The sequence below is a fragment of the Taudactylus pleione genome, unplaced genomic scaffold (assembly GCF_031769625.1).
Source record: "Taudactylus pleione unplaced genomic scaffold, aTauple2 ptg000540l, whole genome shotgun sequence".
Classification (NCBI taxonomy): domain Eukaryota; kingdom Metazoa; phylum Chordata; class Amphibia; order Anura; family Myobatrachidae; genus Taudactylus; species Taudactylus pleione.
Genome location: NW_028284942.1, coordinates 123,698 through 148,968, shown reverse-complemented (window position 1 = coordinate 148,968; position 25,271 = coordinate 123,698). Strand labels below are relative to the sequence as shown.

Below are 25,271 nucleotides of genomic sequence, written 5' to 3'. Positions count from 1 at the left end.
ATTATACACAGGTCCTCGTACTCATTACACCACATTATACACAGGTCCTCGTACCCACTACACCACATTATACACGGGTCCTCGTACTCATTACACCACATTATACACGGGTCCTCGTACCCACTACACCGCATTATACACGGGTCCTCGTACCCACTACACCGCATTATACACGGGTCCTCGTACCCGTTACACCGCATTATACACGGGTCCTCGTACCCGTTACACCGCATTATACACGGGTCCTCGTACCCGTTACACCGCATTATACACGGGTCCTCGTACCCGTTACACCGCATTATACACAGGTCCTCGTACCCGTCACACCGCATTATACACAGGTCCTCGTACCCGTTACTCCAAATTATACACAGGTCCTCGTACCCGTTACACCACGTTATACACAGGTCCTCGTACCCGTTACACCGCATCATACACAGGTCCTCGTACCCGTTACACCACGTTGTACACAGGTCCTCGTACACGTTACACCGCATTATACACAGGTCCTCGTACCCGTTACACTGCATCAGGGGCTGGCTGGCAACTTTTAGCCTGGGGGGCAAATGCATGCAGGCGGCCCTGGCAGAGGAGTAGCGTGTAGCCAGGGTGTCCGAAGAATATGCGTGCTACGGCGCCCCCCCCTCAAGTGTTCCAGGGAGGAGGCGGGTCCATATGGGATTAATGTAAGGTAAAAATAAAGATTAGGGCAGCCCCCTGTCGTAGTGCCCATATGCAGTGCCCCCATGTGCCACAGGAGAGAACGCCCTTATGCAGGCCTCCAGTAGTAGTCCCCCCCCTTGCAGTGCCCCCAGTAGTAGTAGTCCCCCCCCTTTGTAGTGCCCCCAGTAGTAGTATTCCCCCCTTTGCAGTGCCCCCAGTAGTAGTCCCCCCCTTTGTAGTGCCCCCAGTAGTAGTCCCCCCCCTTGTAGTGCCCCCAGTAGTAGTCCCCCCCCTTGTAGTGCCCCCAGTAGTAGTCCCCCCCTGTAGTGCCCCCAGTAGCAGTCCCCCCCCTTTGTAGTGCCCCCAGTAGTAGCCTATCCCCTTTGTAGTGCCCCCAGTAGTAGCCCCCCCCTTTGTAGTGCCCCCAGTAGTAGCCCCCCCTTTGTAGTGCCCCCAGTAGTAGCCTATCCCCTTTGTAGTGCCCCCAGTAGTAGCCCCCCCCTTTGTAGTGCCACCAGTAGTAGTCCCCCCCTTTGTAGTGCCCCCAGTAGTAGTCCCCCCCTTTGTAGTGCCCCCAGTAGTAGCCCCCCCCTTTGTAGTGCCCCCAGTAGTAGTCCCCCCCTTTGTAGTGCCCCCAGTAGTAGCCCCCCCCCTCGTAGTGCCCCCAGTAGTAGTGCCCCCCGTAGTAGTCCCCCCCCTTGTAGTCCCCCCAGTAGTAGTCCCCCCCTTGTAGTCCCCCCCTTTGTAGTGCCCCCAGTAGTAGTCCCTCCCTTGTAGTGCCCCCAGTAGTAGTCCCCCCCTTGTAGTGCCCCCAGTAGTAGCCCCCCCTTTGTAGTGCCCCCAGTAGTAGTCCCCCCCTTTGTAGTGCCCCCAGTAGTAGTCCCCCCCCTTTGTAGTGCCCCCAGTAGTAGTCCCCCCCTTTGTAGTGCCCCCAGTAGTAGTAGTCCCCCCCTTTGTAGTGCCCCCAGTAGTAGTCCCCCCCTTTGCAGTGCCCCCAGTAGTGCCAGACCCCCCCTGTAGTGCCCCCAGTAGTAGTCCCCCCCTTGTAGTGTCCCCAGTAGTAGTAGTCCCCCCCTTGTAGTGTCCCCAGTAGTAGTAGTCCCCCACCCCCTTGTAGTGCCCCCAGTAGTAGTAGTCCCCCCCTTGTAGTGTCCCCAGTAGTAGTCCCCCACCCCCCTTGTAGTGTCCCCAGTAGTAGTCCCCCACCCCCCTTGTAGTATCCCCAGTAATAGTCCCCCCAGTAGTAGTCCCCCACCCCCCTGTAGTGCCCCCAGTAGTAGTCCCCTTATAGTGCCCCCAGTAGTAGTAGTCCCCTCCCTTGTAGTGCCCCCAGTAGTAGTTCCCCACCCCCCTTGTAATGCTCCTAGCAGTAGTAGTGCCCCCAGTAGTACCAGACCCCCCCCAGTAGACACACATAATATAAAAAACAAAATAAAAAAAAAACACTTACCTGAATACCCGCTCCCGCCGCCATCTGCTCCTCCGTCTGTCCTCTCGGGCCGGGCCGCTCTGCATTATGGGAGAGACATCATATGACATCATGACGTCTCTCCCATTGCCCACTGCGGGAGCCGGAAGATGGAGCGGCTCCCGCAGTGGGCGCAGCAGCAGCTAATGAGTGTCTGACAGACGGCGGCTGTGTGTTTGTCAGTGTAGCGCTGACCGAACTCCGTCCGGTCAGCACTACACACGCGGTGCAGCCTGTGTCACAGTGACACAGACTGCACCGGCCCGCGGCCCGCATGACGCTGCGGCCCGGGGGGCACATGGCACCCTGGCCCCCAGCCCAGCCCGCCACTGCACTGCATTATACACAGGTCCTCGTACCTATTACACCACATTATGGGCTTGAATTACATTTCTTGATAACTGAACATTATATTATTATATATCACCCTCTCCCTCATTCCCCCCACACCTCGCCTTTTCCTTTATACACAAGTTATCACTAAACACAGCAGTGAGGCAGAATTTTCTACATCAGAGTCATTTTATTGCAAGGTTACAAGAATACAGTTTTCTTCTGTAGTAACACTTGGAAAGTTATTTATTGAATATTTATTACTTTATTTACTATTACTGTGTGAATGTTTTGCTGCTAGAATAGTGCAAGAAAAGCAGATTATACAATGAGCAGCTGCTGTATCCTGCAAACCTGGGAGCAGACACACAAGCAGCAGATAAGGTGGGTGGAGCTGGAAATCTGTAACTAAAAGAATGGTAACAGCAGCACAGAGTATTTCAGCTCATATAACTCCATTACAGCTATGATCAGACAAGACTGACATGGATACAGCTAGGTAACAGAACAGAGTAATGATGTGAGGCTCCCGGCATACTGGTACAGTGACGTTGTGCTGTGCACCTGTATATAGATAACAGATCATACATCCAACGCTCAGAGATGTGCAGCATCCTGGCATTTTCCATCAGGTGGGGTCTGTACGTATTAGGAGCCATCCATGAGGAATAGCTGTCCTGGCTTTCTCTCTTTGGTATAATATGGTCCTTACATTAATGATGAGAGTAACATCCTGCACATAATAGTCCTGTAACATCCAGTTCCTCATACAGAGCAATTCCTGTTATTATTCATGGCTTGTGTACAATGTGTCATTTCTGTATTACTCATGTATTATAAGCTGCAGGATATGATACTCGCACAGTGCTGTCATTCCCTCCATGGCACACATACAATAGAGATGACATATTATCTAATACATATGTACTAACAATATACTGATATATATACACCATGATAGGAGGTAATAACAGGACAAGCCAGTGTATCCATGCAGGTGCCCATCAGAGAGCAAATCCCCAACACCAGAGCGGTGTCACAGTGACAGGAGACAGGAAAGAGGGGCACACGTGTAAGACAAAACCTTTCTTGTTTGGGTATGAGAAATGGACACTAAGACAGTCACAGTATAAAGATACTAAAAGCAAAGTTAGGATAAAGCTAAAACACAAAACAAAGATCTTACACCTAGGCCATCACAGAACATGTGCACCACCAAAAGGACAACTGGTCACTATTCCAGCTTTACTAACAATGTACAAAAACATTCAGGTCAAAAAGTGTGGTATATACTAACAAACAAGTGCCACACGCAGCTGTGTTACCCCACATGGACGTCAGACAGGTCCATGCAGTGTTTGATTTTCTTACTTGTTACCAAACTCTTTATCTCATATCTGTAGGTGTATAACAAAGCTTGTATTGTCCTTTCTGTGATTTCCTCACTACAAATAATCTCCATCTCCTGACCCTGCACATTACTGGTGGTGTCACCACTGTGGGAGGTGAGACAGTGCAGGACATACTGAGGACAATCTGTACTGATCCTACTTATCCTGTGATGTCCCTGTATTATTCCTCCATTACTACGTACCCTGCTCACATCTGTATTCTGCTGGGGATATCGGGAGCCTGATGCACTTAATGGACATCACTGTTAGTGGTTTATACCAGGACCAGCAGCTTCCTGTGTCCCAACACTAATTACATTATCTAATAATGTATCAATTACATAAGTGATAATCATTGTAATGTCCTTATCTTTTGGAATAGTGTAAGTAGGTTACAGAGGATCTAATTAGAAGGAACCAGACATCAGACTGCTGTAAGGAGATTAGAGATCCATTTACCAGGAAACCCAACCAGAGAATACTGGATCCAGTTAGATAAAATCAGAGATTACAGATGTCATTATATCGCCCATCTCACCCCATCACTTACAGCCCAGTCATCACATGATGTCATAGTTTCCCACTTCCCATATTACATCCCCAGCACATTGTCATGATGACAGATTAGTTATGTCCCTATATTACATCACGTGGTCTTGTTACTGTACAAATAGGCCAATAGCACAATAATATTCTAATAAAGAGCTTCCCAAATTCTGCCATTACAATCCAAGTTTTAAGGATATCCATGTTTTAATCCACATTGTTAATTCAAACTGACTGAGGCACTAATTAAGTGACCTGTGCTCAAGCATGGATATCCTTAATACCCGGCCTGTAATAGCGGAGTTTGGGAACCTCTGATCTGACAGAATAAGGAAACTGAAAGCCATTACATGAGGAACCTGTAGGAACCCTATGTTGGTGACATCCGTGTGGATATATAATAAAATGTAATATATTAGTGTATAGGGGCTGATTCACCAGCGGACACAATGACGATAGTTACACAGATAGAGCGAATGTTTGCCATCACGCCTGCGTCTAAGTCACACTGCGCACACACAGCGATCACATTACGATTACGGACGCACAGAGGAATACATCACATAGTGAGTGGCAGGGTGACAGCATTTGGGGGGGAGTAACGGGGGTGGACGTTAGACTGCAGGCGTGTCTGTCCGTGTGATCGCCATGTACTGCAGGCGTGTCTGTCCGTGTGATCGCCATGTCCTGCAGACGTGTGTCCGTGTAATCTCCATGTCATGGGCGTGTGTCCGTGTAATCGCCATGTCATAGGCGTGTCTGTCCGTGTGATCGCCATGTCATAGGCGTGTCTGTCCGTATGATCGCCATGTCATGGGCGTGTATAAATTAGCCATAGCGATGGCAGCTGCAGCATGAGACCTCTCTGCGTGTCAGGAGAGCTGCAGTGTTTGCGGCTGGTCAGACCTGATGTAAATGCTGTGTGACTGCTTGATGTGCGGCAATGGTACCGATGACTACACAGGAAGGTGACATTGGATTATAATGAGAAGGCAGCAGTGGGCATGGTTATGGCGGCTGTGCCTCGGCATTAGCATATATTAGCACCTGCTATCTGTAAGAGACTGCAGCTGCATTTGCTTCTGCTGCTGAATCAGGCCCATAGTGTGATAATGCAAATGTCATTTATCCTTCACTAAGCAGGAACAGCAATCTAGGTTAACATTATATTTATGCTTCTTCTGATAATTTCCAATTATATTACAATACTGCACATATCGCTGCAATTTCTATATATATATATATCTAGATGCTCATACACATCGTTTTTCTCCTGTGTGATGTTTCTGATGACTAAAAAGAGCGGATTTACTTGTAAAACATTTCCCACACTCAGAGCATGGAAATGGTTTCTCACCTGTGTGACATCTCTGATGTATAATAAGATCTGATTTCTGTGTAAAACATTTCCCACACTCAGAGCATGGAAATGGTTTCTCACCTGTGTGACTTCTCTGATGTCTAACAAGATCTGATTTCTGTGTAAAACATTTCCCACACTCTGAGCATGTAAATGGTTTCTCACCTGTGTGACTTCTCTGATGTGTAACAAGATATGATTTCTGTGTAAAACATTTCCCACACTCAGAACATGAAAATGGTTTCTCACCTGTGTGACTTCTCTGATGTATAACAAGATCTAATTTATGTGTAAAATATTTCCCACACTCAGAACATGAAAATGGTTTCTCACCTGTGTGAATTCTCTGATGTCTAACAAGATTTGATTTCCCTGTAAAACATTTCCTACACTCAGAACATGAAAATGGCCTCTCACCTGTGTGACATCTCTGATGTATAACAAGATCTGATTTCTGTGTAAAACATTTACCACACTCAGAACATGAAAATGGTTTCTCATCTGTGTGACGTCTCTGATGTATAACAAGTTTTGATTTCTGTGTAAAACATTTCCCACACTCAGAACATGAAAATGGTTTCTCACCTGTGTGACTTCTCTGATGTACATCAAGTGTTCCCTGACGCAAAAAATATTTCCCACATTCAGAACATGTAAATGGTCTCTCATCTGTGTGAATCTTTGTATGTCTAGTAAGAGTTCCTTTCAGCGGAAAACATTTCCCACACTCAGAACACAGAAAAGGCCTCTCAGCTGCGTGAACTCTCTTCTGATGTATAGAAAGACTGATCTGCTTGGTAAAACCTTTCCCACATTCAGAACATGACAATGGATTATCACCTGTGTGATCTGAGCTGTGTGTAACACTACTGGGATTATCAGGGGAACATTCTTCATGGTTAGAGGGATCAGATGATATATCTGTACTGTGAGATGCTGGATGTATACTGGGGATAATGGGGTTTTCTCCCGGAGAGTCCTTTGAGAAGTTATCATCTACGTCACCATCTGGAGATATGAGACGTCTCCCAGAGTTATTCCTGCTGCTGTGTCCATCTGTTGGGAACAATGAGAGTTATGGTAAGAACTTACCTTGGTTAATGCTTGGTTTCGAAGTTCATAAGGTCTAGAGGGAGACCTTGGGGTATAGCTGGATCTGAATCCCGGGCACCACGCAGTTAAAAGCTTTGCTCCCAGGATGCACTGGACCATCCTCCTCTATACCCCGCCCCCGAGGCACCTCAGTTGGTAAGTAGCCATAGGCCGGAGGAGGAAAAAGCGAGAAGGAAGACTGGAACACTTGAAAATCACACTCACAGAGAAGGAGACGTAAAACAGGTGACCAACATGAGAACCCACATGAAACCAGGTGCGTCGTGGCGGGTGCCCTGTGGACCCTATGGACTTTGAAGAAAGAGAGTATGTTCTTACCATAACTCTCATTTTCTTCTTCAGGATCCATAGGCTCCACAGGGAGACTGCCCACGAGGGGCCCACAGACCGAGTAGAATGAGCTTTAACAGAAGCCGGACCAGGCAAGCCTGCCTTTGTGTAAGCCTCTGGAGACAGCTATACGAAGCCATCTAGTCAATGTTTGTTTGTTGGCTGGCCATCCCTTTTTGTGAAATCCAAAGAGCATTAATAAGAATTCCAATTTCCGAAGGGAACTGGTCCGGTCCACATACATTTTGAGAGCACGAACCACATCCAAGGAGGTCTCACCCGCTGAGAGCTCAGGTGACAGAAAGGCCGGTCCTATAATTTCCTGATTAATGTGGAAATTAGAAACCACTTTAGGAAGAAACTCAGAGCGAGTGCGAAGCACAGCCTTATCCTGGTGAAATATCAGAAAGGGAGAACAACAGGAGAACCCACAATTCTGACACCCTCCTAACAGATGCATTTGCCAGAAGAAAGAGTATTAGCTGTTAACCACTTAATTTCCACCGAATCTAGTGGTTCAAATGGAGGGCCTGAATAACTACCGCCAAATCTCAACTACCGCCGGAGGGTCAAAGGGAGGTTGAATCTGGAGAACACCCTGGAAAAAGGTGTGGATATCCAGGAGCGGAGCTATCCTTCGTTGAAACCACACAGATAGTGCAGAGACATGCACTTTCAACGAGGCCAGGGCGGAGGTCCAAACCAGATTGAAGGAATGCTAATATTCTGGAAATACGAAACACTTGAGGGTCGAACGCCTTGTGCGACACCACTAAGAATATGTATGCCACACTCTGTGGTAGATCCTGGCTTAAGTGCTCGAAGCATCATGCTGATGACCGAGCTAGAGAATCCCTCGGACCTTAAGATGGATGTCTCAAGATCCACACCGCCAAAGACAGATGATCCAGGTCTGGGTAAAGACAAGGACCCCGAGACAACAGGTCCGGGCGTTGAGGCAGCAGGAACGGAGTGTCGATGGAGAGACTCCGAAGATCTGATTACCAATGACGTCTGGGCAAAGCTGAAGCCACCAGCAGGACCATGCCTCCGTCTTGCTTGAAATTCCAAAGAACCTGAGGAACCAGGGATACTGGAGGAAACAGGTACGCAAACTGCAAGGTCCACTTCACTGACAGAGCGTCCACTAAGCTTGCTTCGGCATCTCTTGTCTTGGACCCGTACACTGGCAACTTGTGATTGTGACGGGAGGCCATGAGGTCTACCTCTGGGAGGTCCCATTTGTCCACTAGGAGTTGAAACACCTCTTGGTGAAGAGATCATTCCCCTGGATGCACGTTGTGATGGCTGAGGAAGTCCGCTTCCCAAATGAGGACTCCCGGAATGAACACTGCCGAAATGGCCAGGAAGTGACTCTCTGCCCAAGTCAGGATGCGTGACACTTCTGTCATTGCTGCCCAACTTCGAGTGCCTCCTTGATGGTTGAAATAAGCCACCGTGGTGGCATTGTCGGACTGAACCTGCACGGCTTTTCCGTGAAATATGTGTCTTGTCATCCTGAGGGCCCTGTACACAGCCCGAAGTTCCAATATGTTGATTGGAAGGAAAGCTTCGTCTGCTGTCCAATGGCCCTGAAACAAGTTTGGGCCATTCACCATGCCCCATCCACGGAGACTGGCGTCCATTGTGAGAAGTACCCAGTCCAGGATCCAAAAGGGGCAACCCTTGGTGAGATGATTTGTTTGTAGCCACCAAGGCAGAGACAGGTGCACCAGCGTCTGAGTCCTGATTTGGTGGGGTAATCCATTCCACTTGGATAGTATCAGTCCCTGCAGGGGCCTTGAATGGAACTGGGCATATTCCACCACGTCGAATATGGACACCATGGATCCTAGAACCTGCATTGCCAAGTGTACCGACACCAGGCGAAAGAGCAGGCAATTGCGCACCCACAGTTGCAGAGAGATCTTTTCTGGAATTAGAAAAATCCTCTGCTGATGAGAATCCAGAAAGGCTCCCAAATTAACCATTGTGTGTGAGGGAATGAGGACTTTTTCCAATTGATCAGCCACCCGTGCGCTTGTAGACAAGCGATCGTCAGGTGCAACTGTTGCTGAAGTACCTCTGGAGAGCCCACCAACTACAGGTGATCATCTAGGTACGGCAGGAGTTGTATACCCTGACGCCGTAGGTGGGCTGCCATGATCACCATAATTTTGGTAAATACCCTTGGAGCCGTGGAAAGGCCAAAGGGCAGCTCCCGAAATAGGAAGTGTTGTTGCAGTATAGTAAACCACAGATAATGCTGGTGGGAAGGCATTATGGGGACATGTATATATGCATCCTGAATGTCCAGTGATACCATGTAATCCTCAGGTTCCATAGCCAGTATGATGGATCGTAAAGTTTACATCCTGAACCTGGGCACCCGGTGGAACTTGTTCAGAGATTTGAGGTTGAGGATAGGCCGGCCAATTCGGCTTTTGAACCAGAAACAGAGTACAGTAGTAACCAGTCCCGCGCTGAGATAGTGGAACTGTAAAAATAACCCCTGCTTTCAGCAAGGAGTCTAAGGCTTTCTGAATCTGTAAGGCCTTGGTCTTGTCTAGAGGAGGGCTCCTGCAGAAAAACTGGTGGGGAGGTCTTTCATGAAAATGAGAGACCACTTCTTTTACCCATGCATCCTTGGTTGGGTGACACCAGTACTGGACAAACTGAAGAAGTCGGCCTCCCACCCTGGGATCCCCCAGAGGGAGGCCCGTCCCATCAGGCTGAGGGTTTATCCTCTGTCTGGCACCCCAGGCCTGTTTCTAAAGCTGCTTACACACAACTATTTTTTGAACGATTATAGTTAAACAATATCGTTTGAAAAAATCGTTCACTTTCTGAGTCAAACGATGAACGATTATCGTTCATGCGCATTCATGTTTGTAGTTCAGTCAGACTTGTCAACTCAACTATTTTCATTAAGGGAATATGCAAAAATCATTTGTAGTTCAAAAAAATCGTTCATTACACTTTAAAAAATCTGACAGATAATCTGACAGAAAATCGTTCAGACAGCATCCGCCGTCCAGGAGTGTAACCACAAAGAGCAGCGAGCAGACATGGCTGCGGCCGAGACTCTGGAGGTCAGTAAGCTGGCATCCAAAGCAACCTCACCAATATAGGCAGCTGCATCCATCATGTGGCCCACTAGAGACATTTGAGCCTCAAGGGCCTCCTTGGGGAAGGTGTCCTCCAGAACATTTGCCAGTGCTCAATGGCCTTAGCCACCCAAGAGATAGCCATGGACGGATGGGCCACAGCTCCAGAGAGAATAAATTGATTTCAGGCATGTCTCCACCTTCCTGTCTGTAGAATCCTTCAGAGAAGAAATGGAAGGCATAGGCAGAATAGCGCTCTTAATCAGGTGAGTAACATGAGAATCCACTGCAGGTGGTGATTTCCACTTCTTGCAATGACCTCAGGGAACAGGCAAAATTCTTTTGAAGTTGATATCTCTTACCAGGCGATTGCCAGGCCTGCGCCATGTGGTTTGCCAACTGGTCAGAAAGAGGGAAAACTGCCGAAGTCACCGTAGCCTGTTTAAACTCAGGGTATTTGGATTTAGGGGCAGTTACGTCATCCTCTATATCTAGTATGGATCGGACCACCGTTACCAGTGCTGGAACATTAATAGCGGATTTGGGCTCCACCTCCAGTGCAGGGGAATCCGAATCAGACACCCCAGCCATTTCCCCATCATCTGATGAGAAGTCCATGTCTGAGAGTTGCGTAGACTGGGATGACAATACAGGACGCCTTTAGATGCCTTCTGAGGTCTTTCATTCCGCAACATGGTCTGACAGGCCATGGTAGATGAAGCTGCCAAACTCTGAACTGAACTAGAGAAAACATCCACCCAGGGTGGTTGCACAGCTTGCGTAAGTCCCTGGAAGGAAATGACAGGTTATTGTGGTACAAGAGGGGATTGCATGTAGAGCGGTAACCCCCGATAGGGAGCAACAGTTTGAGGCCCAGGAGTAGACTGCAATATTTGCGGGATACCCAGAGAGAGAAGGATGGCTGTTTGGTATTCCAATGAGCACACAATTCTGTAAATTAATAGCTCCACCATTTTGTGAGTGACAGCAATCTCATTCTGTGAGAGTGCTGAATCTGCAGTTAACCACATTGTGTCATGGCATTCCATATCTGTATTATGCAAGGAACACGTAAATTAAGGTGTCAGCCTTAATGATCGTAATTTCATTGCTTTTTAGAGTTTGAGTGGCAGAAATTCAGTAGGTTTTGTGAAATTTCAGATCATGTCTAAGAAGCCCTAATGGGACATGTGAAACCTTAAGGTTTTTTGTCTATGGAATTTCATTGCTTTTTTAAAATGTATTAACTATCAGGGTTTGGAGGAGCAAACCGGGTCACCTGTAGGGGAGAAGGGCAACAAAATGGTACACTAGCGCAGGTGGAAGAGGGGCCGGCACACAGGAGGCGAGAGTCGGCTGCAGGGGTGGGCTGTATGTGTGCGGGGTAGCGACAGCAGTGGGCGACAGAGGGCTGACCGGTACTGGGCATGCACCTGAGAAAATAAAATCAGTAAGTCACAAATGCACGGGCGCATCAGTGAGATCCATCTATGGGCCATTCAATTTGGAGCGAAAAGTCATCGCCGATGTCATTTTCGCCATTTTCACTTATTCCCATATTCAAATTTAAAGTCTTTTCGCAGGTGTGAAAAGTCTATGTAACAAAACGGGGATAAGTTTTCACCACTGCTTAGGTGGCGAAAAAAATTGCAGAATTGGGGAATAGAATTAAAAAAAGTACCCTGCAGCCTTTGGAATGTTCCCTTAAAGTAATCTGTGTACATTTTTTAAAAAAAAAACAAGCGTAGGACAGCCCAAAAAAAAGTGTTTAATTTTGGGGGCGGAAAAAAAAAAACTTGAGGGACAAACTTAAAAACTAGCGAAATTGACTCAGGGGGGGTCCCTAAGTATGCGGTAGGTGTTTTCTAGAATGCGGGAGGTTGCAGCAGGTGGATTTTTTAAGAATTTTTGGGGTACATGTAAATGGGTGCAAGCATATTTTTAAAAATATGCTTGCACCCATTTACATGTACCCCAAATTTGATGGGACTAGTTATTTTTACAAAAAAAGAAAGCTAAATGCTATTCTTCACCACTTCTTCAAAGACGCATTAATGCACCTTCCACGGCTGTTTAAAAACTCCTATTACCTTCAGCATGCCAAATCGGGGGTACCCATAGTGATCCTCCATGTCAGACCATCTTTTGGTGGGTGACAGGAAGATTTCCCCGAAAGTGACAGGACATTGATACTTACCTTTCCGCTGGATCCCGTTTTTGCCGATTCCTAATTGAATACGGGGATAAGTGGGCACACGCCCGATACTTTATCCCATTGAAAAACGGCGATGATGGTGAACAGTCTGACCACGGACTTTCTGCCTCTGAATATGGCCCTGTGCATTTATGTTAAAAATTGAATGTGTAGTGTCCTTAGAGGACACTACTAATGTTCGTGTTGTTGTGTTTTTTTTTTTTGCCACTTGCCTACTTTGGAAGAAGACAGATCCACGTATAGGAGGAGGAGAGTATGGATTTTTTATTACAGGTACTCCATAGGATTATCTAATGGAGAAGAGGACAGATTGGCTACAGGGATACATAGGTGAGTATGTGAGATAGTGAGTACGTGTGTGTGCGCATGTTAGTTTTAATAAAATTTTACTTTGTGTTCTGTGGTCTTTTAATATTGCTTTTGCTATGGTTCTCCAAGTACCAGCATGCAGGGGAGGCTTGCTGGGTACTGTAGTTCCGCAGCAAAAGCCAATATTTTAACTTTAATTGCACCACACTTTACATAATCAACCCGGCACCCACCGGCCAGGGGTGCCGTGGATAGCCCCGGGCTATCAGCCTGGGATGCCCTGGAGGGGGGTCCCCAGCTCTCCAGGGATACCTGGCCTGATGCTTTCACTGGGGGGCTCGGTGAAAGGGCTTCCCTGGCTGTGGCATCACCCCCCCCCCGCTAGAACCGGACCGGTGCCTGTTCTGGTAAATCCAGGGGGACCCTACCCTTTTTTGCCTTGTATTTCCAGAACCAGGGATGGCTCAGAGCCCAGTGCTGGTTGTGCTGAATACGGGGGACCACCCTACGTCATTTGTCCCCCGTATTTTGACAACCAGGACTGGTTATGAAAAGCCTGATGCGGGTGAGCCCCCGTTTTTTGTCCCCTTTATTTAGCAAAACCAGTACTGGGTCTCCATAGCCCGGAGCTGGTTGTTGTTTTTGGGGGGGAGGCCACGACATTTTTTTTTATTTTAAACAGGCTTTTTTTTTTTTTTTTAAATTAAACACAGAAGCACAGACGGATCTCACTGATCCTGTATTTCCTTCTGAGTTTGTTTATTTAAACACAGATGCAGGTATCACAGATCTTTCAGATCCGAGCATCTGTGTGCTGCTACCTCCCCTGGGTCCTAATGTCTGCACCACTGCCGCTAATGCCCTCTACCGTCCCCGGGTCCCGGCAGGAGCTAACGCCCACTACCCCCCTGGTCCCGGCCGCAGCTAACGCCAGTCTAATTCCCCTGAGCTCATCGCCGCTACCGCAAGCAGATGACAGCCATCTTGGTGCACCCGAGTGAAGCCACAGTGAGTACACCTGCTGGAGGTTCCTACTGAGGCTGCGCAACAAATTGAAACTTTCTATCTGTATAATGGTGGGTTCGTGAGGTAATAGTTTTAAAACTGTAACTTTCTCAATTACCTGAACCCCAAAAGGCCGACTGTGCCCTTATAATATATATACGGGAAATCAGGAAGCGCAAAACTGAGTACCCACAAGATATGCAAAACACTGGTCCAACAATACGGCACCGTGCAGCACACATGTGACAGACTCACAAATAATTGATATATAGAGATATATAATCAAGGAAACCTCCCTCCACACACCGGTCAGGGCTGTAGGAAAAGGAAAGGGATAGATATAGACTGACAGAATTGAGAAAAAAAAAAAGTTAGCGCTGGCATAAGTGACATACAATGCAGATCGAAAATACCTACTGCAACTTGGCACTACAATCAGCTGCCCAGATTCAGTGTCTGGGAAGGCTATAGTGCTGTATACACTGACCCCAGGGGAAAGATATACAGAGGGACTGGTCCGCACACTTGTCCAGAGAGATCTGCAATGCACCAGAGAAAATGGCCGCCGGAGACCTCAGAGGGGGCGTAGCCATAGGAGGAGAACAGCTCAGCAATGCCAGACCTTAGCGGAAAGGCGCGCTGTGCTGAGAAGCCGCTAAACAGGGAAGGCTGTATCCCCTGGCCGGCAATTAACCCCGGGACGCTGGTTCCCGCTACCAGTTTCAAATCCCTGGTGGTCTAGTGGACACGCAGGGTATGAGGGGCCTGCTGCCACTGCCAGCACCTCCGGTCTGTCCCCAGAGACTGGAGGTAAAGACTGCTTAACACGCGGATCACCGCAAATGGTGATCCGCTCTTATCTGTCCCCGTAGACCCGGCAGCAGTCCAGGGAGTCTCGCGGAGTCTGGCTAGCACATGCTCCGAAGTCCCGCTGAGATTCCCAGATCTGTACTGGCGTCACAGCACCGGCGCAGACGGCCTATGGACAGTCCGACGCTGCCGCTCTGAAGAGTGAAAAGAAAAAAATATCAACTCATAAAAATAAAATAGCTTTGGGGCTGCTAATCAGCCCCCCTGCGCAAACAGTGACCCGACTATGGCCGGGCACAACTAGAACTGAGGTGCCCCTGGCTCGGGGTATAGAGGAGGATGGTCCAGTGCATCCTGGGAGAAAAGCTTTTAACTGTGTGGTGCCCGGGATCCAGCTATACCCCAAGGTCTTCCTGTGGAACCTTTGGACCCTGAAGAAGAAAGATTATATGGGAATTAGTTACTGTGTAACTATAATAAGAGGTGCCCGGCTGTACCCCAACATCTCATACTGTGTAACTATAAGACGTGCCCGGCTGTACCCCAACATCTCCATACTGTGTAACTATAATACGACGTGCCCGGCTGTACCCCAACATCTCCATACTGTGTAACTATAATACGACGTGCCCGGCTGTACCCCAACATCTCCATACTGTGCAACTATAATACGACGTGCCCGGCTGTACCCCAACATCTCCATACTGTGCAACTATAATAAGAGGTGCCCGGCTGTACCCCAACATGTGTAACAGAGTGCAGGCATGGTCTATACATTATATCACACACAGGTCATACAAGCTGCATCCTGCTGTGTCCTCACACTCTCCATATCTCCATCTCAGTATGTGTAACAGAGTGCAGGCATGGTCTATACATTATATCACACACAGGTCATACTAGCTGTACCCTGCTGTGTCGTCACACTCTCCGTATCTCCATCTCAGTAGGTGTAACAGAGTGCAGGCATGGTCTATACATTATATCACACACAGGTCATACTAGCTGTATCCTGCTGTGTCCTCACACTCTCCAGATCTCCATCTCAGTATGTGTAACAGAGTGCAGGCATGGTCTATACATTATATCACACACAGGTCATACTAGCTGCACCCTGCTGTGTCCTCACACTCTCCAGATCTCTATCTCAGTATGTGTAACAGAGTGCAGGCATGGTCTATACATTATATCACACACAGGTCATACTAGCTGTATCCTGCTGTGTTCTCACACTCTCCATATCTCCATCTCAGTATGTGTAACAGAGTGCAGGCATGGTCTATACATTAGATCACACACAGGTCATACTAGCTGCACCCTGCTGTGTCCTCACACTCTCCGGATCTCCATCTCAGTATGTGTAACAGAGTGCAGACATGATTTATACATTATATCACACACAGGACATACTAGCTGCACCCTGCTGTGTCCTCACACTATCCGGATCTCCATCTCAGTATGTGTAACAGAGTGCAGGCATGGTCTATACATTATATCATACACAGGACATACTAGCTGTATCCTGCTGTGTCCTCACACTCTCCATATCTCCATCTCAGTATGTGTAACAGAGTGCAGGCATGGTCTATACATTATATCACACACACAGGACATACTAGCTGCACCCTGCTGTGTCCTCACACTCTCCGGATCTCCATCTCAGTATGTGTAACAGAGTGCAGGAATGGTCGATACATTATATCACACACAGGTCATACTAGCTGCACCCTGCTGTGTCCAAACACTCTCCATATCTCCATCTCAGTATGTGTAACAGAGTGCAGGCATGGTCTATATATTATATCACACACAGGATATACTAGCTGCACCCCCACACTCTCCATATCTCCATCTCAGTATGTGTAACAGAGTGCAGGCATGGTCTATACATTATATCACACACAGGTCATACTAGCTGTACCCTGCTGTGTCGTCACACTCTCCGTATCTCCATCTCAGTAGGTGTAACAGAGTGCAGGCTTGGTCTATACATTATATCACACACAGGTCATACTAGCTGCACCCTGCTGTGTCCTCACACTCTCCAGATCTCCATCTCAGTATGTGTAACAGAGTGCAGGCATGGTCTATACATTATATCACACACAGGACATACTAGCTGCACCCTGCTGTGTCCTCACACTCTCACACTCTCCAGATCTCTATCTCAGTATGTGTAACAGAGTGCAGGCATGGTCTATACATTATATCACACACAGGTCATACTAGCTGCATCCTGCTGTGTCCTCACACTCTCCAGATCTCTATCTCCATATGTGTAACAGAGTGCAGGCATGGTCTATACATTATATCACACACAGGTCATACTAGCTGTATCCTGCTGTGTCCTCACACTCTCCTGATCTCTATCTCAGTAAATGTAAAAGGACCAGTTTGTATCTCTCTAGGAATTAATATCTCCACTGGAGGTTAGATACGCTCTAACCTCTAAGGGGATCTACTGGAACATGCAAAAGAACCAGCTGGACTCAAATGAATCAGCAAAAATACAATGGAACAGAAAAATCCACATTTTAAACAATCGGGATCCAGCATTGCTCTCGCTGTGGACCTCCAGGCAGAAAAGGTAATACTTTCCTAAAAGATATCTATACAGATGTGGTTCATATCTCTGGTAAAACAGAATAAAATCAGTACAAGAAATCACATGCAAAGATGTTATTACCATTAGTGATCATTGATAATGTCAGGCAGTAGTGGTCAGGAAGGATCATGGGTAATATCCCATTGAAGGGCATGGGGAGGACCATCAACAAAGGTCATTTTTGTAGTGGACACTAAAGAACATGAGTAGCTGGTAGTAGACAAAGATATGATGAGTGTGGGGAGGAGACTGGTCACATCTCTGGGCTGGTAACACACAGTGACATGATGTGAGGGGGAGAGCAGGAGTATAATAGGGGCTGAAGGCTCCTGATGTATGAGATACACCAGAGAGTGTGGGGAGGAGACTGGTCAGATCTCTGGGCTGGTAACACACAGTGACATGATGTGAGGGGGAGAGCAGGAGTATAATAGGGGCTGAAGGCTCCTGATGTATGAGATACACCAGAGAGTGTGGGGAGGAGACTGGTCAGATCTCTGGGCTGGTAACACACAGTGACATGATGTGAGGAGGAGAGCAGGAGTATAATAGGGGCTGATGGCTCCTGATGTATGAGATACACCAGAGAGTGTGGGGAGGAGACTGGTCAGATCTCTGGGCTGATAACACACAGTGACATGATGTAAGGGGGGAGAGCAGGTGTATAGTAGGGACTGATAGCTCCTGATGTATGAGATACACCAGAGAGTGTGGGGAGACTGGTCAGATCTCTGGGCTGGTAACACACAGTGACATGATGTGTGGAGGAGAGCAGGAGTATAATAGGGACTGATAGCTCTTGATGTATGAGATACACCAGAGAGTGTGGGGAGGAGACTGGTCAGATCTCTGGGCTGGTAACACACAGTGACATGATGTAAGGGGGGAGAGCAGGTGTATAGTAGGGACTGATAGCTCCTGATGTATGAGATACACCAGAGAGTGTGGGGAGGAGACTGGTCAGATCTCTGGGCTGGTAACACACAGTGACATGATGTGTGGAGGAGAGCAGGAGTATAATAGGGACTGATAGCTCTTGATGTATGAGATACACCAGAGAGTGTGGGGAGGAGACTGGTCAGATCTCTGGGCTGGTAACACACAGTGACATGATGTGAGGAGGAGAGCAGGAGTATAATAGGAGCTGATGGCTCCTGATGTATCAGATACACCAGAGAGTGTGGGGAGGAGACTGGTCAGATCTCTGGGCTGGTAACACACAGTGACATGATGTGAGGAGGAGAGCAGGAGTATAATAGGGGCTGATGACTCCTGATGTATGAGATACACCAGAGAGTGTGGGGACGACACTGGTCAGATCTCTGGGCTGGTAACACACAGTGACATGATGTGATGGGGAGAGCAGGAGTATAATAGGGGCTGATGGGTCCTGACTCTCCAACTGGGCAGATACATTTCCCTCATTAGTTTGTACTGACAGTGGAGGGTGTAGGATAAGAGATTTTTGTAGTGACTGAGAAAGGAGAATATGTGACTCTTTTCTGTAATAAGTGTTTATTACTCACCTGTGCTGATATCTGTAGGGATTTCCTCCTCCTTACACTGCTGATCACACCTCACATACGCCTCTTCTTCTCCCTCTGTATCTTCTGCCTTCATATCAGTCACATACGTCTCTTCTTCTCCCTCTGTATCTTCTGCCTTCATATCAGTCACATACGTCTCTTCTTCCTCTGTATCTTCTACCTTAATATCAGCGAGATCTTCACTCTAAAAGACCCATAAAATAATCCAGTATAATTTAATTGAGAATAAACAGTAAAATATCAGTGTATAATACACACACAGATTCTCTATAGATCATATAGTCACAGTCAGTTTGGTATACTGGTATCTACCTGATGATCCAGTGAGATCCTGTGATTCTCCTCTGTACAATCCTGGGAATAAAAAGGACGGGGACATCTCTCTGGGGTATTTCTATTACTGGGTCCATCTGTAGGAGACACACAGTGACTGAGAACATTGTATATATGTAATTAGCAGATGATGTGTATATAGAAGCCCCCTATACCTGCTCTCCCCTGTACAATAAATGACAATCTCCTCTTACCCAGTGATGTGAGGGGCCGGTGATTCTCCATCATCACGTCCTTGTGTTCGTCTATATATTCCACCTCCTGTATGGAGACATAGACAGTGACATCCTGACACCTTATAGGAACCTGACACACACAATGATGCAGTCATCACCCAGACACATCCCCAAGTTGTATTGTAATGTATTATTATTAAAGATATAAGTGATGTCACTGTGACACTCCCAGATCCCCTCACCTCCCCAGTCATGTCCCTGTATTATTACTATAGATATAAGTGATGTCACTGTGACACTCCCAGATCCCCTCACCTCCCCAGTCATGTCCCTGTATTATTACTATAGATATAAGTGATGTCACTGTGACACTCCCAGATCCCCTCACCTCCCCAGTCATGTCCCTGTATTATTACTATAGATATAAGTGATGTCACAGTGACACTATCAGATCACCTCACCTCCCCAGTCATGTCCCTGTATTGTTACTATAGATATAAGTGATGTCACAGTGACACTCCCAGATCCCCTCACCTCCCCAGTCATGTCCCTGTATTATTACTATAGACATAAGTGATGTCACAGTGACACTATCAGGTCCCCTCACCTCCCCAGTCATGTCCATGTATTATTACTATAGATATAAGTGATGTCACTGTGATACTCCCAGATCCGCTCACCTCCCCAGTAATGTCCCTGTATTATTACTATAGATATAAGTGATGTCACTGTGACACTCCCAGATCCCCTCACCTCCCCAGTCATGTCCCTGTATTATTACTATAGATATTAGTGATGTCACTGTGACACTCCCAGATCCCCTCACCTCCCTAGTCATGTCCCTGTATTATTACTATAGATATAAGTGATGTCACTGTGACACTCCCAGATCCCCTCACCTCCCCAGTCATGTCCCTGTATTATTACTATAGATATAAGTGATATCACTGTGACACTCCCAGATCCCCTCACCTCCCCAGTCATGTCCCTGTATTATTACTATAGATATAAGGGATGTCACTGTGACACTCCCAGATCCCCTCATCTCCCCAGTCATGTCCCTGTATTATTACTATAGATATTAGTGATGTCACTGTGACACTCCCAGATCCCCTCACCTCCCCAGTCATGTCCCTGTATTATTACTATAGATATAAGTGATGTTACTGTGACACTCCCAGATCCCCTCACCTCCCCAGTCATGTCCCTGTATTATTACTATAGATATAAGTGATGTCACTGTGACACTCCCAGTTCCCCTCACCTCCCCAGTCGTATCCCTGTATTATTACTATAGATATAAGTGATGTCACTGTGACACTCCCAGTTCCCCTCACCTCCCCAGTTGTATCCCTGTATTATTACTATAGATATAAGTGATGTTACTGTGACACTCCCAGATCCCCTCACCTCCTCAGTCATGTCCCTGTATTATTACTATAGATATAAGTGATGTCACTGTGACACTCCCAGATCCCCCAGCCCCCTCCTTACACTAAATGGACGCTGCTCATATGCACAATGTAACAATTTTTAGAGAATCTCTAGAGAAAAACATGTGGTTGTAGCTGGCGCTGCCAGGGGAGAGGGAATAGTACCTAGGGCAGGTGCTGGAATGGGCATCTCAGTGCTACACAGAGGGTACAGCTGCCCGTTCCTGCCATCACTTCCCTTCCTTCTGTACGCTGACCGGTGCCCAGTCCCTGATCTGCTCAGGGTCAGTAATGCTGATGGGCAGGATGCCGGGGCCAGGGAACAGGACGGAGCTGCAGATAGAACCCATGTGATAGATGTAGGGATCCTGTCTGACTAGATATGGTGTGGCCATCTTGTCACATAACTGCTCCCTGTGACCCCAGCTCTTACCATGGTGTCAGCCAGTGACCCTCAGTGATGTAACACCCCAGGGTAACCCCACACCTGCATAAGCCCCATGACAGGAGTTATAGGCACATTATGTGCTGCACAACATGGTCACCTGGCTGTACAGAGCTGCTCATACAGCCTTGTCTAATAGGCCCCACACACCGTTATGCTGGCAGCCCACAGCCCTATATCAGATGGGGTATGATGGCCTCACACACAGCTCTGGGCCGTCAGACTGTGCCATGTTATTGGAAGCTATGGCAGATGCTCGTGTGTAATGCAGCGTAGGGCTGTGGGCACACGGGCATAGAGGGGTTGCATGGCTGTGCCAGAGAACTACACGTACATGAGTAATTATTACCCTCAGGATGCCTGGCTGCAAAGGGGCAGCACCATGAGACATCCCTGTTACACAGCACCTGGGCAGCGTATACACTGCCATGACCGGGCACATGGGCTGGAGGCTGGGTCACTCACCCAATACATATTATGTGTGTCTGGTAACCCTGGTAAGCAGGACCCCTGTGTTACTGCCCAGGCTTGCCCTGTTACCGTGCCACAACTGTACCCTGCTGCAGGATAGGCTGGCATTATACAGCTAATAGTGGGGGGCTTTCCTGTGCCCTGAGCCCCTGGTTATTATACACACTCCCCCCACCCTATAGACCTATAACGCTTGCTAAGTAACGTAGCACTATAGGATTAGCCGTGCAGTGACCCCAGCAGCCATATTCCCATCACATCTGGGTGACACAGGAAGTGTCTCATGCACGCCCCCTGCAGGGTGTATATGGCATGTTCTCCCTACATCCCCCAGCTGTCACTTACAGGGCAGACTAGAAGGGCCTGTACCCAGCCAGTAAGCTCTGTGCTCCTCAGGACAGAAGTTACACTGAGCACTACAACCAGATGTGGGCGATGGGTCAAATGGATGCAGACATGGAGCAGTAGCTGGAGGGGTAATACCTCACCCACTATATGCCCCAGACCCACCCATGTATCTATTATTATTCTCCCTTATTTATATGGTGCCACAAGGGGTCCTCAGCGCTGTACAGCGCACATAACCAGGTACAGTATGACCACACAGATACAGCCAGGGCCATACAGCGCACATAACCAGGTACAGTATGACCACACAGATACAGCCAGGGCCGTACAGCGCACATAACCAGGTACAGTATGACCACACAGATACAGCCAGCGCCGTACAGCGCACATAACCAGGTACAGTATGACCACACAGATACAGCCAGCGCCGTACAGCGCACATAACCAGGTACAGTATGACCACACAGATACAGCCAGCGCCGTTCAGCGCACATAACCAGGTACAGTATGACCACACAGATACAGCCAGGGCCGTACAGCGCACATAACCAGGTACAGTATGACCACACAGATACAGCCAGCGCCGTACAGCGCACATAACCAGGTACAGTATGACCACACAGATACAGCCAGGGCCGTACAGCGCACATAACCAGGTACAGTATGACCACACAGATACAGCCAGGGCCGTACAGCGCACATAACCAGGTACAGTATGGCCACACAGATACAGCCAGGGCCGTACAGCGCACATAGCCAGGTACAGTATGACCACACAGATACAGCCAGCGCCGTACAGCGCACATAACCAGGTACAGTATGACCACACAGATACAGCCAGCACCGTACAGCGCACATAACCAGGTACAGTATGACCACACAGATACAGCCAGCACCGTTCAGCGCACATAACCAGGTACAGTATGGCCACACAGATACAGCCAGGGCCGTACAGCGCACATAACCAGGTACAGTATGGCCACACAGATACAGCCAGGGCCGTACAGCGCACATAGCCAGGTACAGTATGACCACACAGATACAGCCAGCGCCGTTCAGCGCACATAACCAGGTACAGTATGACCACACAGATACAGCCAGCGCCGTTCAGCACACATAACCAGGTACAGTATGACCACACAGATACAGCCAGGGCCGTACAGCGCACATAACCAGGTACAGTATGACCACACAGATACAGCCAGAGCCATTCAGCGCACATAACCAGGAACAGTATGACCACACAGATACAGCCAGCGCCGTACAGCGCACATAACCAGGTACAGTATGACCACACAGATACAGCCAGGGCCGTACAGCTCACATAACCAGGTACAGTATGACCACACAGATACAGCCAGCGCCGTACAGCGCACATAACCAGGTACAGTAAGACCACACAGATACAGCCAGGGTCGTACAGCGCACATAACCAGGAACAGTATGACCACACAGATACAGCCAGCGCACATAACCTAAACATAATACTCACACTATCTATTAGATAAGCTGGGGTGGGGGCACTAATCACTAATTCCTCAGAAAGAGGGGTCCATCGTTATTTAAGTCGCCCCATGATAGTAGTATAACGCCCTCTATGAGGGTTACACGGTGACTCCCCGTCCTGCCCATGGTGATCCGCGTAACCCCAGCACTTCTCCAACATGATGGTGTGACAGCAGGTGCCCCAGAGCCCCCACATTCTGTAATGCTGGGGAGGGGCTTTACTAGGCCACACCCACTGATGCTACATTTTAGGGGTGAGACCATGTGTCATTACCCCATTTTCCATCACACTGGGGGGGGATCCCTGCACTCCGGCAGCTGCTGACAGCCCCCAGCCCCCTCCCGGCACTAAATGGCCGCCGCGCATATGCACAATGTAACAATTTTTAGCGAATCTCTATTCAAAAACATCTGGTTGTAGCTGGCGCTGCCAGGGGAGAGGGAATAGTACCTAGGGCAGGTGCTGGAATGGGCATCTCAGTGCTACACAGAGGGTACAGCTGCCCGTTCCTGCCATCACTTCCCCTCCTTCTGTACGCTGACCAGTGCCCAGTCCCTGATCTGCTCAGGGTCAGTAAAGCTGATGGGCAGGATGCGGGGGCCAGGGCACAGGACGGAGCTGCAGACAGAACTCATGTGATAGATGGTGTAGGGATCATGTAGGGATCCTGTCTGACTATGACCTGTGCGGCCATCTTGTCACAGAACTGCTCCCTGTGACCCCAGCTCTTACCATGGTGTCAGTGACTCTCAGTGATGTAACACCCCAGGGTAACCCCACACCTGCATAAGCACCAGGCTGGCGGTGAGGAAACTGTGCCAGTATACATGGTGGGTGCAATGGCTGGTAGAGCACATGTGAGACAGTGGGGGGTAGGCAGAGGGCACATGAGACAGTGGGGGGTGGGCAGAGGGGGCGTGCAAGAAACTTTATAGACACAGCCCTGCCTAGCCTATCAATTCCATTATGCTTTCTTACATTCCCATCCCTTCCATTGCATGGTACCCCTGCCCACCAGCTTCCCCCTCACAATGCCATCTGCCCCACATGCCCCCAGCTTCCCCCAACACTGCCATCTGCGCCACATGCCTCCAGCTTCCCCCCCACACTGCCATCTGCCCCTCATGTCCCCAGCTTCCCCCCACACTGCCATCTGCCCCACATGACCCCAGCTTCCCCCCCACATTGCCATCTGCCCCACATACCCCCAGCGCCCCCCACACTGCCATCTGCCCCACATGCCCCCAGCTTGCCCCCGACACTGCCATTTACCCCACATGCCCCCAGCTTCCCCCTCACACTGCTATCTGCCCCACATGCCCCCAGCTTCCCCCTCACACTGCCATCTGCCCCACATGCCCCCAGCTTCCCCCCCAACACTGCTATCTGCCCCACATACCCACCAGCTTCCCCCTCACAATGCCATCTGCCCCACATGCCCCCAGCTTCCCCCCACACTGCCATCTGCCCCACATGCCCCCAGCTTCCCCCAACACTGCTATTTGCCCGACATACCCACCAGCTACCCCCTCACACTGCCATCTGCCCCACATGCCACAGCTTCCCCCCCACACTGCCCTCTACCCCACATGCCACAGCTTCCCCCCCCCACACTGCCCTCTACCCCACATGCCCCAACTTTTCCCCTCACACTGCCCCCAGAGCCTTCTCTGACCTTAGTCTCTTCCAATGCAGCCTGCAGGACCCGGGGACTCTGTGTGTGAGTGGTCACATAGTCTGATCCCATGATCCAACG

At 48.7% G+C, this 25,271-nt stretch overlaps 1 protein-coding gene across 1 annotated transcript; it reads right to left on the bottom strand.

Moving 5' to 3' along the window:
• Positions 1 to 2,650: 2,650 nt before the first annotated feature.
• Positions 2,651 to 25,271, bottom strand: LOC148500907 (uncharacterized). The gene is made up of 5 exons (XM_088451186.1): positions 25,191 to 25,271; positions 19,330 to 19,396; positions 19,115 to 19,212; positions 18,782 to 18,986; positions 2,651 to 6,817 (listed from the first exon to the last, which is right to left on the bottom strand). Exons 1-5 carry the CDS (start codon positions 25,260 to 25,262, stop codon positions 5,655 to 5,657), a joined length of 1,605 nt encoding a protein of 534 aa, XP_088307312.1. The 5' UTR covers positions 25,263 to 25,271; the 3' UTR covers positions 2,651 to 5,654.

Coding starts and splice junctions, on each gene's coding strand:
- LOC148500907 (XM_088451186.1), bottom strand. CDS start 25,262: ATGGGATCAGACTATGTGACCACTCACACACAGAGTCCCCGGGTCCTG. Junction 19,397..25,190: donor CTGCATTGGAAGAGACTAAG/GTCAGAGAAGGC, acceptor GTCTCCATACAG/GAGGTGGAATATATAGACGA. Junction 19,213..19,329: donor CCGGCCCCTCACATCACTGG/GTAAGAGGAGAT, acceptor TGTCTCCTACAG/ATGGACCCAGTAATAGAAAT.